This window comes from Ptychodera flava, chromosome 10 (assembly GCF_041260155.1).
Source record: "Ptychodera flava strain L36383 chromosome 10, AS_Pfla_20210202, whole genome shotgun sequence".
Lineage (NCBI taxonomy): Eukaryota > Metazoa > Hemichordata > Enteropneusta > Ptychoderidae > Ptychodera > Ptychodera flava.
Genome location: NC_091937.1, coordinates 15,102,958 through 15,118,766, shown reverse-complemented (window position 1 = coordinate 15,118,766; position 15,809 = coordinate 15,102,958). Strand labels below are relative to the sequence as shown.

Sequence of the window (15,809 nt, the reverse complement as noted above, 5' to 3'; positions counted from 1 at the left end):
AAAGTAAGTTATATAATGATATGCTTTTACTATTAAGATGTTAGAAAGTCATGCAATAAAATTATATAATATTTCTGTGTATAACACCTGTTAATCATTGTAAGTTGTCTAAATCAGTTATTTCATTCTTGATTTATTGAAAGAAAAGAGTTTTTGGTTTTCATAAGTGACACATCAAGCCATCCGGTTTTGAGGCGACCGGAATGGGAAGCAGGATCGAAAATCCCTTCAGATCAAAAAAAAGACGACCACCACTACAGTTGTAATAAGCAATCACGGGATAGTTTATTGGTTTCAATATCGGCCAATACATGAAAAATGACTTCTTTCCCTCCTTGACGAACCACATCACTAAAATTACAAATACAACAAATTTGACACAACGTAAACAAAATAAGTCAGGACTTTCACTCTACATCTTCAGCACTAACAAACTACAAAATTATTCATGACAAGCAATTGTACACAATTTTTCTTTTTCTTGTTGTCAGAGTTTAAAATATCGTATATTTTGAGGACTTCAATGGATATCACCAAATTATCAATACCCTTTTTGTAAATGAATGCATTAGAAAATAATAGGTATGCACACTGGTAGTTTTCTCATCTGATGTGGGCAGATAACATTACGTCGACTGGTAAGAAATATTAACCATAGTTTAACAAATGGTACTGCAGAATTATTGTATTGTTTAAAAGACTCGCTTTACTGCCCTGTTGAATTTTGCACGCAAATGGCAATAAGGCACCATTACAGAAATGGTACAGCCACAAACTGATGATGTCATACCTGCCATAGGCACAAATTGATAACATCATACCTGCCATAGACACAAACTGATGACATCATACCTGCCATAGACACAAACTGGTGATGTCGTACCTGCCATAGACAGAGCACAGTAGTCCATCACGGCGACACATGACTGCAGTGTATTGTGAGTACCACTTCTGTAATGGTGCCAGCGACAATCTTTTGCGACCTGATTTTTAGTGTCAGTGCAAAGCATGATACATTTTATTACGACTGCGCACCACACGTTCGGTTGCGGTAACCTAAAAAAGCTAGATTCAAAAATTTTCTATTTCCATATTCCTCACAACCCCCTTAATTGAACTCACTTAGCTTGTAAGTATGAACACCAATATTTTGCAACAGTTCCAGCAGCTGCTTAAGATGTGACCCTTGTGGTGATTGGCCAATTTGGCTGATATAATCATTTCAGACAGCAGTCTCCCAACACGATTGGCCAGTTCCAAAATTGCAAGTGCTTGGCTAATTTTGCTATTCTGCACATTTTTTTTTTGATAGCAGTGTGACAAAATGATTGAACAAGCTTTGGTCTCCTGCCAAGAGTCAAATTTTTACTTTGTACAGTGTTTAAACAATATATATTAAAAGGAGCTGATTTATCCCATGTTCATCATACACATGATAAACAAATTCTTATCTTTTGCACAACAAGATGATTTCACAGTCCTCTGACGATTCATGGCAAAGTGAATATTTTATCTTACCCGTTATAAAAAAAGTTTACACAAATTCAATACTTTGCCCTTTAATGTATGACTGAGAAACTATGCACTGACTTGGTGTACAAACATTGGTTTGTCATTGAAGAAAATTATCCTTTACAATAAAGTGGTCTCTCAATATTCGGTGCTACAAAGAATTGCAAAGACCTATGTTGAAACACTGTATTACACAGAGTGAAAGGCATTATAAAGGGTGAGAATCCTGCCTCAAAAGTATCAGTGATGAGAAGAATCACATTTGTTGAGCTATGGGGTCCAATACAAGAGCCTATATTTGATTGGTTATCATGCTTTAAGCAAGCTGTGGGGTCCACTACAGATCCTGACTTGATTGGTTGCAAGTGTTAAAATTTGCATACTGTAAAAGACCCCCTAAGATAGTAATCATAATACCTGCCAACTCATCAAAGATCTACGATTCCCATATATGAAGTAAAAGCGTATTAACGGAGTTGTATTTGTCCTGCATTTGCTTTTCTCTTGTTGTTATACGATTGTCATCGAAACAAGACAAAATATTTCTCTGCACTAATGTACGTGAATAAATATTCTGCTGAAAATTTGGTTTCAGATTGGTATTTTCACCAACATGACTGAGTATGCTAAATGAACTGAGCCAGTAAACTGTAAATTCTTTTTGTCTGGTTAAATATATATATACACACAAGCCTGACTTCCGGGAAAGCAATCTTTACCCTATCAAAAAATTTCAATACAGAGCTTGCTCATGATCAAAGAAATTCACATCATTTGGTGCGAATTAAAGTATACTGAAATAAAGAACCTAAAATTACAATTTTTTTTGAATATATTTCTTTACAAAAGAGACATCAAAAACATCACCCCCTCCCCAAAATTACACCCTACTTTATCTGCAACTTTAACCCCATTCTCTTGTCTAGTTTGTCATGTTATAAGGGACAAACCTAAAATGAAAGGACGATAAAATTTATTTACAAACAAGTATTTTTCACAATTTATTTAAAAAAATAATCCCTGTCGTTTAGATCCTGTTCAGATCAGAAAAAAAATGAGCTCGGAAAAAAGAAAAGTAAATTTCAATATCACCGTCACAAAAACAACCTACCCCCCCCCCCTACCAACACTGTTAATTTGGTTTGGTCAACGCCCTCTTGATGGATGACGTATGATAAGGTTTATAGATAAAGTAGTGGCTATCGTATGTATGTGTGTGAGTGCAAATTCGGATATGTCTCCAACAGCACTGTCAATTCCTAAAACAAAAATTTTCTACACATAGCAAAACGTTACACCTGCATCATTATGAAAAGGCAAAATCTCTGTAAGTCGACACCTGTTACTGTAAAAAAAAAAGATACGCTCATGCAAACGATATAACATAGCTTCCAAACAGTAGCTATCCTGTCTCTGGGTCTAGTCTGCATTGTAATACAAACCATCTACACGCTGGTAGCTTGAAGGATCAACATGTCAATTTTTAGGGTAAACAAAACAAACTGTTATCAATGATCAAGCTTAAATGAAGTTTTTCGCATTAGTAGCTTTTTACTCCTTTATGGCTTAATCTTTCACCACAACAAGTCTTTTGGTTGTTTCCAAAAGCTGAGGAGGGATATAATTTTTTCTTTGTTTTTTCAAAACTGAGAACAGATTTGGATTTGGTAAGGAATGGAAGAGATCTTATCATTCAATGGCTGACTGTCACCCTTTGGGCATGTACTAATAATGATCATCTTCATTGGACCCTTTCACCGATCAAAAATTGGAGGGGAAGATGAAGATAGGGTGTCATGGGATGCTTTAACAAAACTGAAGTCTTGTCATTGAAGAATGGTATATTTTAAGAAAAGTTGTGTCGATTACACATGCATATTTCACTCTTTGACAAAAACTGAAATCATATACAGCACGTTTTCTTCTTCCCTAGTAAACTACTTTACATCTTTGGCAAATTTCCTCAAATTTCAAATTTGGTGATCATCCAACAGAACATGGCTATCTATCCAAAGGATTTTGTTTTTCAAAGTACATATTGACTTTCGAGCCCTCTCATGAATGTTTCATTGTGTCACAGCTGTTCAATGTACAAATCAATAAAAAAAATGTTGATTTTATCGCAAAACAGGGCACAACAAATACATTGCACTGGGAAACAGAAACATATTTTTGACCAAAAATATGCAAAAATATGGCTAAAAATACACAAATCAACATGCAAGTCCACTAGTTGTTGTAAGCGTTAGTGTTGAGGCATATAAAGAAAGATTCTTCCAGGGAGCTATGTACATTTTACTGTTTTCCAGAAAGTGATGTGTACATGACTATAAATAAAGGCATGGAAAAGGCTTTGTAAGTTTGTTTTTTCCAAACATCAAGGTAAAATCATACAAATCACAGATGACACAAATACACATTTTTAACCCACCTTGATAAAAGGGGGCTTTGGTCAAACTCTGAAGTCTTTCAGGTATACTAAATGATAGACCCACACAAGTCAAAATGGGGAAGAGTATAATTTGGAAGATAAATGATTGATACGTGTTGAAATTTAAAACGTACGTCACCCTTGCCCTTTTTTTTCTTTTATACATATATATGTTTTACACTCAACGTGAATATAAAAGGATGCTGAGGCAATGGATGACCATGACTGGGGATTGATAATTGGAGTCTTTCCACGGAATGAACATGATCACCTGTCAATCATGGAGCAGTAAGTGTTTCATGTGCAATCGCGGCTTTCATGAAAATTCCAAAATCACAGTGTTCCCTCCTCTAAGGGTATTTTTTAACCCAAACACAGTTAGGTACGGGTAACTCAAGCAATTTTAAAAAAATTCTGTTTCTGAATCTTACAGGTCTGGGATAAGTTTTCTCGCAACGTTTTCATGATACTTCCGCACAAAGACTGATATCAAAAATTTTATATTCTCTCTCTCTCTAGAGGTGTAACACAACTGCAATTGTGTTCTTGCGGCCTACATGAGTCTGTGTTTTAGATCACATCCGATCTGCTTGACGGTGTCGTACGAGGGCGCCCTCTCTCTCTCACACCGTGCTGAGTTTGACTAACCCCATGGCGCTGTCCTCGGCCAACGAATCCGATTCCTGCGAGATGCTGGTCTTCATGACCGGTCTCACTGGGGGCTGGGCTCCAGGGGGTGGGGGAGACAGGGGATGCACCACGTTGTTTCGGCCTTTCTCCTCGCCTTCCACCAACGGCAGATGGTTGACGGTCGGGAAGACGACCGACGTTTGGCTGACTGGTGTCACATCGTTTGCGATGAGAGTGGCAGGCGTGCTGGCTGGATTTGATTGGTCGACGGCTTCTACATTATTGCTCTCTGCGGTGGTCACTAAAGTCACGTTGGTTTTACTATTTACTTTATCATGTTTTAATTCATCTTCCTCCTGTGGCAAAGAAAAAAATAGAATATTTAGACAGAAGATGTGTGTAAAATTCCATGACAATAAGAACCCAGTAAGATTTGCTTATCAATTCATCAACGATATCAACTCTCAAAGTAAACACTTTAAACTTTGTCAATGCTTAGCCATAGACACTCTGAACAATATTCTTTCATAGTCTTTCAAGAATAAAATCTCAATGTATGTACAGAGCAAATTTTACATTTGGAGAAGCAAATTAGATAATATTTACCACAAAATTGTTAAAGTCAAAATGGTTGACAGTCTCTGTTAGCTTGATGGGAAAAATTACATTTTTGTTTTCATTAAAAAAAAACAGATGTCAAAATTTTCTTCCTGGAGTTTTAAAATGAGTCAATACGAGCTGTAGGCCACCACAGAATTGTAAGATTTAGAGAACCTAGAAATTTGTTCATGCGGTGTCTTACAGAGGGTCTGTACGGCACGGTACATTTTCCTGTTTGATGATGGCTGCAGGGTGACCAGTTTAAAAGGAACAACTGCACCACTCTTATGAAAATATTATCATTATTTCTATTCTAGAAAAAATGTTAGTTTTCTCATTCTCCTCCTTATAAAATATGTCGAAATGCAAAAGCAATAGGCCTTGACAACACAACATATTGTGTGAAATACACCATGTTTATCCCTGCCAACTTGAAAATTCAGTCGGACATTCCACAAATATAGGCTGTGTTGACAAGTCAAACGTTAGACACTTCAACATGATTTTGGAAGTAGAACATGAAATAGTACTTCATAAGAACAAAAGTTATAGAAAATATGTTAAAAGTTGCAGCTAACAGTGCGTTAAATATATTGACTTGAGTACCATAAACTAACAGTGTGTTAAATAAATTATTTGACTTAAGTACCATACAGCTTACAGTGCGTTAAATAGATAATTGACTTAACGACCATACACCTTTATATTAACCCTAGGAAAAAAACAAAGGTTGCTGACAGTGTATTTTCTGTAGCAATGGTGGACCATTTTATCAATATCAAATTTGATGAGAGGAATCTCTACAGAAACCATTGTACACACCTTTCACAAATTCTATGACAAACATCTTCGCAAAAGCATAGGCTTTGTCATAAATCGTTGATATAAATTTTGAATGTGTACAAAAATTTGTCTGAAATTTTATTTTTTTGTTTTGACAGATAAATCTACACAATTCTTATCAGTACCCTAGCCAGGCAGTCAAAGCTTTTATGTAGCGTTAGTTGCGATGATTGTAAAAATTTGGCACAGCAGAATATGATTGGGCTCAAGGTGCATTACGAATTCAAAATCCAGTTGGCGACATTCTACAGACAACATAAAAATCATGTTTTCCAAAACTACTTTTTTCATACAAGAAGTAGCATCTATTATCATGATATCAGGCATGCAAAATTGATCTCTTCAATTTTTATTCTCTGACTTGCAAAGAGGCAAGAAGATTTCTTCATTCCTTGAAAAAAATGTGTTTAAAATGGTAACTGAATGAAAAGCTGCTCTTTCATACGATTGGCTGTACTGCCACAGCATACTGTCATCCAGGAACTAATTTACATATGATGCAAAAAGCCCTACAAATTCTAAAATTTCGTATTTTTGAAGTCTGTTGTGTCATATGTTCAAATGGTACCATCAGCATAATCAGAGAAGTGTGAAAGACTCTACTTTCTCACAGCCACCATTGGTGGCGCTGTCACAATTATTGATCGTTGTCTTGCCATTCCAGAATTTGGAAACCTTGCATTTGTGTGTAGAAAATTTTAAAACTTTGTTTTTATCACTTTACTGAGCTTACAAAAGACTGCATTAAATTTCATGAAAATGTTTGCAATAAATGGAAGTTGTCAATGTGATAATGATTCGAGATATCCACAGCTTATTTGAATAAATATGAAGCAAAAGTAATAAACATCGGAATTTAAAAAACGTCAGTGAAATGAAGTTTGTTAGCCATGGCTAGCATATGTCTGAATAAAAAACAACAAAAACAACACAAAACAAAACAAAGTACACTTTATCAAATAAGACCAAGCACTGTGGTGCAATGAGATGAACTTTAAGCAGAAATGAAATCAACATAAAAATGCAATGGATTTGACTACAGTTTTTTTAAGTCCATGCAGATACACAGTCCTAGTGTGTATGTCAGTCCCGATTATTGTTGATGCAACAATTAAAGATCTATGCGGTTTGACATAATTGCATACTGGAAGTGAATCGTTCTTTTTTATATTTGATATTTGACCACTTTTCAGATCAATGTTGAGACTATAAATCACATTCAAAGGAAATTTTCATAGCAACTTCTAAAGGACACAGTACAGTAGATTACTGTAATGTACCTTTATATCAGTACTAATGAAGCATATATTTGTCAAGTTAAGGAGTGCCCAAGTTTGCATATATTTTGGTGGGTTAAGGGGTATCAGGACTCTTGAAAATATTTTTGTTGTAGTTAAGGAGTACCTGAATCCAATCCAGCCATTTCATTGGCTACTACTGACTGAATCAAGGCCCCCTAGCTATCTTTGGGATGACATTTTTCAAACCTACTGCATGGACTTGAAAGGGGAGGAGAAAAAAAACTGTAGTCAGCTCCTGCTTTGTAAACTAACCTGTGCTAGGGTAGGGATTTTTTACGAACACACACTAAAACATCAAGGATTAGAGTCAGCTGAGGTTTCATCATGCTGTGAGTTGACTGTCTCCTACATTCATGCAAAAACACAGCATCAAAGAAAAAACAAAAACTCAAAATTAATTCAACATAAAGAAGATCAGGTACAGTACAAGTAGGGTACTCACAAATTCAAAAATGCACAATTAATAAGTACAGTGTAAAATTCATCAAAGTTAAAATTCACCCAAAAATTGAATGTGTTTACACGCAGGCATATGTGTATAAAAGGTTCAATATCGCAACATTTGAGAATTGTTTTGATAATATGGTAAGAGTGTGGAAAAGTTTGTGAGATAAACTTCAGGTTTGAAACAATGGGCCAAACCAAAGTTGTAGGGATGAGCAGGTGAAATACAAAAGAATTCCATTTTATAGTTGATACAGGGAATACAGAATGTCCCTACAGGCTTTCATATGGAATGGATCAGATGTGTATGTATGTAAAAATATTTTAATATTACAACTTCATCCAAGTCATGAATTGCACAGGTTAATGTCCTAATACAGATTGTGATCATGGTTTTCCCGTCAATGCAGATACAAAAAGTCTTGGCATATATAAACTAGCTGAATTTTCACACTTTGTTGGTTGGAAAGCACAAAGAGAATTCTCAGATGTTATTGATGTTCAACCTTTAATAGACTGCACAAGCTTGCATTACAAAGACAATACACTCAAGTGCCAGCTATTAAATAGAATATTTCATTAGAAACATGGTAAATATTTTCAAGGTAAATATTTTATGTTCATAAAAAAATTCATTTTACAAATTCGAGCTCAATATTACTCCTCATTTTGGAAAAATACTGTTGTATTTTTACAATTACAAGAAGGTCTTGGGACAATTATCACTTTATCTTTTAAAAAATGCAGACATTTCCAACTTAACAATTTGAGAGGGCATTAGGGTGTGTCTAGGGGAGGTAATTATCTAGGGGAGCAGTATTAGGGTATGTCAAGGGGGGTAATTACATGTATCTGGGGGAGTAACTTTCCTAGAATCCACAGCAAGGTACGACATGATGTCACTTTGACGTTTTGGTGTTTCACTGAAATCAGCTCTTTATGTATGTTTTGCAAAGTGGGACAAACTGTTTTCTGATTCCTTGTATCTCACTGTAATGATATAATCTACCCCTTGAACTCACAACTTGATAGCTGCGTAATGTACTGTGAGACATAAAAAATTGACATAAAATCTGGGTGGGAAGTGTCCAGTTGGGAAAATGGCCATGGTTTTAACATTCTCATATCCTGAAAACTTGTATTGAAAACTAAATTTGATTGATCGAGAAAAAATCTTGAAATTTGAACGTACTGGAATCATTTTTGCAAATAGTACAGAACAAGGAAATATTTGCGATTAACTTAAGCATGTAAAATAAAGGATGAAGCACTGAGAAAGACATTTCAGACTTGACAAAATGTATTTTTGACCCGTATACACAAAACACAGTTAGAATTTGTACCCATTGAGTGCAGACAGCAAAGGTAGCGTTTTGTTCGACAACAGGAGGTCAAAGTTCAACGATCACTTACCCTTGGCTCTGTAATGGTAGTCGAACCATAATTTTGTGGCGACTGTTGACTTGAACTTGGCGTGCTGTCTGGGATGACTATTTCAGGCTGTACAAACCCCCTTCTGTCCATGAGACTGGTCATGTAAACAAATAAGTGAAGGAATTCAGTGATTTCAGATAAAGGAAAATAACATTATAGGGATGATTGTCGTTTCTCTTAACTTTTATGTGATATGAATTTGTACAGTTTTTTTCTTGCAGCATGGTTAGAGGCCCATGAGCTGAATCTCATTGTTGATTGTTGACATCAAAACATCATGCAATTTTCTGACAGAATGCTACCCGTTCACCAAAACAGCTCTTCTACTGCCTTTACTACAACAACGGTCACTTCTAACAGGCTGCAGATTTCTGCAGAAAGGGATTTGAGGAATGGGCCAGCCCTCTGTTTTTGGAGCAATCTGTTCATATGTTTATATACAATTCAAAAGAATACATTTTCACAACAAAGGAATATGCAAATGATGTATTGTTATGTAAATTGACTGCCCCTCTGTTTTTTTCCATGCTGTTGAGAATACTGGACTAGAATAGTTAGTTGAAATAGTGTTTTAAATTCCCCTCTATTTTCAAAATGTGGTCACATATTACAAAGAATGCAGAAAATACCACATTCACATCAACTTCAGTGCCATGGAATCCATTTTGTTGTTTTTATTTTTTTTTGGTAAGGGTGTGTTTAAAATACAACAGAAGCAGTGGTGAATGTTGCTCATTTACCGAGTACATACAGGGCTGAGCATTCTGTACACCAATGAGAATTACACGATAATTGATAATGTTAGCTAGGGCAAAACATCCATCTGTTTCAGTGTCTATGCCGGGATACATTCTTCCATACTGTTAATACACGGATTTGTTACGTATTCCGTCTGATTTGCATACTGCATTGGCAACATATTGCATTCACCGTCCAGCATTGCACTGAGCTAGTTCACAATAAAACATCTGCCATCTGCCAACTCGATTTTTTCATGATATGTTTGACAAGTTACTGACCTGACATGTGTGGGCCCGCATAAGACTGCACAACAATTGTTGCATATAGAACCATAACTGTATGGATTGTAATTGTTTTCTCCCCGCTTGGACGACCACGATCCTTTGATCTGCAAATCAAGATGACAAAAGGTTTCATTTTTTTTTTCAAAGACATTCTCTGAATGTCAAAAGCACGTTACAGCATATATTCTGACACGCTGCTGTTGGCACATGGGTTGTTTTGTAAAACCGAGAGTTGAGCCTTCTCTGAGGTCAAATAGACAAAGTGTGTAATGTGCATGCAGCCTCCAAGCCAACAGGCTGCCGTGGCCGCCAGCCGAGCAAAAGGGAAAGCATGATACATGAGACAGAAACTACCCATCAGAGGCTACTGCACTTGCTACAAAGGAGCTACTAAATGGGCTCTGGCAATGATGGTGAATTTTTTATTGTCAAAAAAGGCATAAAACTGTTTGCAGTGCCAAGAAGAAGAACAACTAAAATCCTACAAAACTATGAATTGGTTTTTTTCTGCTTTCCATTCCTTAAAACCACCCCTTGTCCTCTTCCTTATAACCAAAATGGAAGTTGGCACTTCCTTGCATATTTTGCATCACGACTATAAGCTCATCTTTGACAGCATATATGATCCTTTAATACTTGTGCTAACATGCACAGATACATTAAATGCTATTTGGGACGACTATTGATGGTTTGGATGAAAGAGATAATATATGACACTATGACAGCACAAAAGAGAAGTGACTTATTACAGTAGTCAATTGATATTTTCTGTTAAAGTTTCAGTGAAAAAAGTCCATCCTTCTGGCCTGCTTTCTATAAAGTGACAGGCATCAGGTTCTCATCCCACTGGTTGTTCATAAAATCAGGCTAAATCCACAATTAAGAGCAAGCATCCTGGAAAATGGCTTTTTTCACCAAGTCCCATACTCTTTAGAGTATGTGTGATTCCCCCTCCCCCCTCCTCCACCCATCTCTTGCTCAAAATATTGGTCTCACTCCCATCTTCATCTCTGGTCAAACTTTTAGAAGGGTGCACTTTACACTCTATAAAACCCTTTCTTCTGCAGCTCTGAGAGATAGGTTGTCGTTGAAACATTTTGATATACATCATCTCCAGGTGTTTTTTAATTACTTGGCTAATTTACACATGCAATTTTGTGTTCCACTCATGGTGAGCCTATCAATACCATGCATGCAAAATGACCGTGCTACTTTTTAAATGAGGCACTGTTGTTATCTATTGAATGACTCTCTTGTGCCCAAATTTGGGCATTCATGCATATTCATCACTGTGCTGATCCAATCAAATTGCTTCAAACAATAAACATGATGTGGTGGTGATGATGAGATTTTTACGTGTGGCTGAAAAGGAAGGGCAGAGGATAAAAAATTTTTTTCCGTCCAGCTAAATTTTGTATTGCCGTTTCCCCCTTGACGTGAACTTACTTCCTCGTTTGTGGTGCTGTTGGAACAGATAAGATAAGAGTGGTACCCGACCAACCCTATAACAGCCATGAAGGAGAACACTGCCACAACACCATTGATAACAGTGCACAGATCGTCAAGGAAACCAACAAAAAAATTTCACATGCAAAAAAAATCACGCATACACGATTTCAAGTTTTCTAACCTTACAACACACTCTCTTCATATGCGTACATATTCTGAGAGTAAATAAAATTTTGTTTTTGGTTCAAACTGCTGAACACGACACATGCATTGCGTTGGGATTTTGAGACACTGGTGACACTGTGGATGATTACAAAAGAGACAGAAAGTGCTTTTATTACTAGTTCTAGAAGCTGAAGGTGGAGAGATGAAGTTCTGCAAAGGTTCAGATGTGAAGACAGAAATAGTGCACTTGATTTTGGCTTTGATAGAGGTGGCTGTTAAAATGCTTGAGTCAGAGAATTTGTTTTCAAAAGCTTTCAAAAGTCTAAACTACTTGCATTTAAAGAGCTGTGTTTCCTATACTATTAGTTTGGCAGTACATTTGTGCTCTGATCTTATAATTCAAAGATTTGGACAACTTTTCCACACTAGAAATACCCTAAAAATCCTCACTATAGTGGGCAGATACACTGTTTAATTTGAGGATTCATCGACCCAAAAGTAACACCCCTTTCATGACTCCCTGCAAATTTTATTGATTTTCAGCTGTTTTGCAACCGGATTCAAAATTCTAATTTTCTCTTATTGCCAAGGGGCTGGCCATGCAGTTCTGGTACATGGTATAGTGGGCGACAGGACTTGACTTCAAAATTGTACAGACATCTTATGGATATGCAGGATGACTTCAGCGTGTATGTCCAACTTTGCGACGCTCTTACCAAAAATTTGCAGTGGTCAAAGTACGGACTAAAGCTAGAAAACAAGAAATTTTGCTGATTTGGGTCTCCTTAAATTGAAGGATGCGATAAAATTACATTCTGAATGCAAAATATTACATCCCTGTGTCTTTTTCTTTTTGTGCATTTGCCTGATCCATGATATGTACTAATGAAAGTGTGACCAAACATGTCATATCACCAATGTACCAATGACGGTGGTAAGTACATTATCATGACTGGAAGCCACAACAGTTGAAGTGGATGGAGGGGAGGTTTATAATGAGTAACAACTAGTTTCATGTAAATATTTTCCAGGAAGATAATGATATCAAAAATACAAATCTTGCACCCTGTTTGCAAAACTTAGAAGTTTTTCAAATGTGCAGGCAGTTCACCTAAAATGGTAAAGTTTTGATTTTGATGCAAATATCATTCTTCCACATTGCATGCAGAATGATAGATGAGGCAACACTACAAAGTGTAGTTTAGATTTAGAACATGCTTTCATAGAATGTGTAAGCCCCATGCAGGCAAATGATGACAGCCAAAGATCCATGAACACCAGATATTTGACTGGATAAAGTCAATTTTTCGGTAACATGCAGTCCTGAACACGAATGTGAAAAATTGGTTGATACAAAAAAATGTTTTAAAAATTAAAGAATTATGCGTGAATCTGTTAAGATTTTTTACAGCAGTATTTTTAATCCCCTGTTGTTGAGAAGAAATTTTCTCAATGAGACTCCCAACCATCCAATCAAAAGATGCGACACAAAGACATTCAGTGCGTCAAAGACAGTGACCTAGAAAGGGTTTATTTAATAGGATGCGGAGACTTTTAATGAACAAAACAGCTTGAAATGGTCACTTACATCTTCGTTTGTGGTTTGGTTAGAAGTAATGAGGTATGTGTGAAATCCAGCAAGGCCTAGAATGGACCAGATGGACACAAAACACACTACTGCCTCCAAGATAGTACAACACAGCTTAGTCAAGGAAAAGCAGCCATTTGTGACGGACTTGGTAAGTAACACAGCATGTTGTGTGGATGTGCAAAAGTTATGTTCGGTAATATTGGTGGAAGAGGAGACAAAAACACAGAGGAAGAAATTAGCTCTTGTCTCTGCATCAATGGACAAAACCTAATGTTTCAGTAATTTTCAAGAAGCCTGTGCCATCATATGACCTCTGTGACCTTTGATCCACTAACCTTTAAACTCTGGTCAACTGATTCACTGTACAGTTGAACTGCTCAGAATTTTTTAAGGAAGTAAATTTGCCAGTTTCAAAATTCCAATGAACAAATACTTGTCAAATTTTCACGTTTTTTGAAAAGTAATTTTTTTTTCTGGTTCTGCCAGTTTGATGTCCATTATCTGCATTCGGCAAGAACTATTTTCTTCTCTTGGGTGATGGTGGTGTGACTTCTGTTTTTAATGCAAATGTTTAATTCTGTAGGAGCGTATGGGTGAATGTTTGTTACTGGAAAAGTGCCTGTATAAGTATGCTGATATGAGAGAAAGATATTACAGCATAGCGAAGCAGTTAATCAGCAAATGGAAGCATTTCAGTGACAAATACACACATAAGAATTGCAGTGTTTTTTTTTCTTTTCAGGAAGGACAGGTTATCTTGCTGTAGAACTTTGGTTCAAGATCATTATTAAACGTGAATTACTACCAAAAAAGGCACTACCATAACATACAGTAAATAGAAAACTGTTATTTGAAATGAGAAATCAATCTTGAAACTGAGCCGTGTGACGCATGTCGGTGATACCTGCAATGCACATGCAATGTTTCAAGAAATGGAAAATTCAGGTCTGTTTCCGTAGTTCAAGTTGAAAAAGTACCAAATCATCCCCTACGTACTCATTAACCCTTTGAGTGCCCAAGTCAATTTTGTCATCTCTATAAAATATAACCCAGTCAATTTTTTTCAGGTTTCCCCAAAAACTTTGATCAGAAGCTGTAGCGAATGAAAAATGATATCCGTTTGGTCCAAAATTATGAAAGTATTACATAATAAAAAAATATTTCACCATGCTTCAACATGCAAAATAATGCAAAAAAAATTAGTAAAATTAGTAAAATTAGTAAAATGTTGCACTAAAATTTTTGGTGGGAAAATTACAGCACTCAAAGTATTAACAGCTTTCCCTCAACAAAGCATTGTTTCTAATTCAACTGACAACCCCTCCCTGTGTCAGATTGTTCCTGATATTGTCAGTTTGGATAAATGTTACATGTCATAATGTATGTGATTAGCCTGCTCCTAGAATAGAACACACTACATTATACACTTTTATTCCCTTCATGACCAATGCATTCATGCAATGTTTTCAAGTCCAGCATGGTTTGACCCTTTCACACCCACTTCAAAGTGAGGTGGTCCAGCTTTGCAATAGAAACACAGAGAGGGTCGTCCCAGGATTTGGTTGTGATTGGGTGAACTTGACGATACCCAATGTATATCTGTAAAGGTTTAGTGTCAGACTACTTTAAACAATCTGACAATTCCAAAGAATTAACAAAATTTGTCAACAAATGGATTTTTTCTGCGGAGTTCTCTCCATGATGGCACTGGTGATGAAAGGCAAGTGTAGACAACACTCAAATACCCGCATTTTCAGGTACACATAGTACCCTTCTCATAAGACCAAAACCACTTCTCTTAAATTTTTGGTGGTATATTATACCCAAGAAAACAATATACATGTTGTATAATTACCAAAAACACCAGATATATAAAACAAAAAAAAAATATTTCACCATGCTTCAACATGCAAAATAATGCAAAAAAAAAGCTTTCTTTCAATATGACCTTTGAACTTATAATAAAAAAAAGTATTTTCTGAAGTAGTGGAAATGGATGTGTACAGAGACACCTGCAAAAGGGAAAAAAAATGTTTGATCTGAACGGAAAAAAAGAAGCACTCACATCTTCGTTTGTAGTTAAGCTGGTGGCTGTGAGATAGGTGTGAAAGCCAGCTAATGCTAAGATTGACCAGATTGAGAAGAAACAGACAAAAATCTCTATAATAGTGAACTAAAAGTTAAGGAAGACGCTATGAAAATAAATTATGGAAAGTTTGTACATTAAAGGTCTACTGTCACCTGTTCCAATTTTGCCACAGTTACCATGGAAAGATAAAATCTAACCAATCACAGATTTTAAGCAGATGGCCGCTTTTTAAAACAGCGCCCTCGCATGGGAATTTTGAATACCAAGGGGCTATATATGGGCATATTTAGATTAC

At 36.2% G+C, this 15,809-nt stretch overlaps 1 protein-coding gene across 4 annotated transcripts in view; it reads right to left on the bottom strand.

Annotated features, from left to right (window-relative positions):
• Nucleotides 1-260: 260 nt before the first annotated feature.
• The window catches only part of LOC139142079 (palmitoyltransferase ZDHHC14-like), a 52,333-nt gene continuing 36,784 nt past the window's right edge, over nucleotides 261-15,809 (bottom strand). The window contains exons 6-10 of one of the 4 annotated variants that reach the window (XM_070711877.1): nucleotides 13,423-13,525; nucleotides 10,215-10,324; nucleotides 9,175-9,289; nucleotides 7,570-7,662; nucleotides 261-4,929 (exon numbers count right to left, since the gene is read on the bottom strand). In XM_070711877.1, coding sequence (XP_070567978.1) covers nucleotides 7,612-7,662; nucleotides 9,175-9,289; nucleotides 10,215-10,324; nucleotides 13,423-13,525 — 379 coding nt within the window. In that variant the 3' untranslated portion in view covers nucleotides 261-4,929; nucleotides 7,570-7,611. Of the gene's footprint in view, nucleotides 4,930-7,569; nucleotides 7,663-9,174; nucleotides 9,290-10,214; nucleotides 10,325-11,666; nucleotides 11,770-13,422; nucleotides 13,526-15,490; nucleotides 15,594-15,809 lie in introns of all 4 variants that reach the window. The other 3 variants (XM_070711876.1, XM_070711874.1, XM_070711875.1) reach the window with 3 other exon arrangements.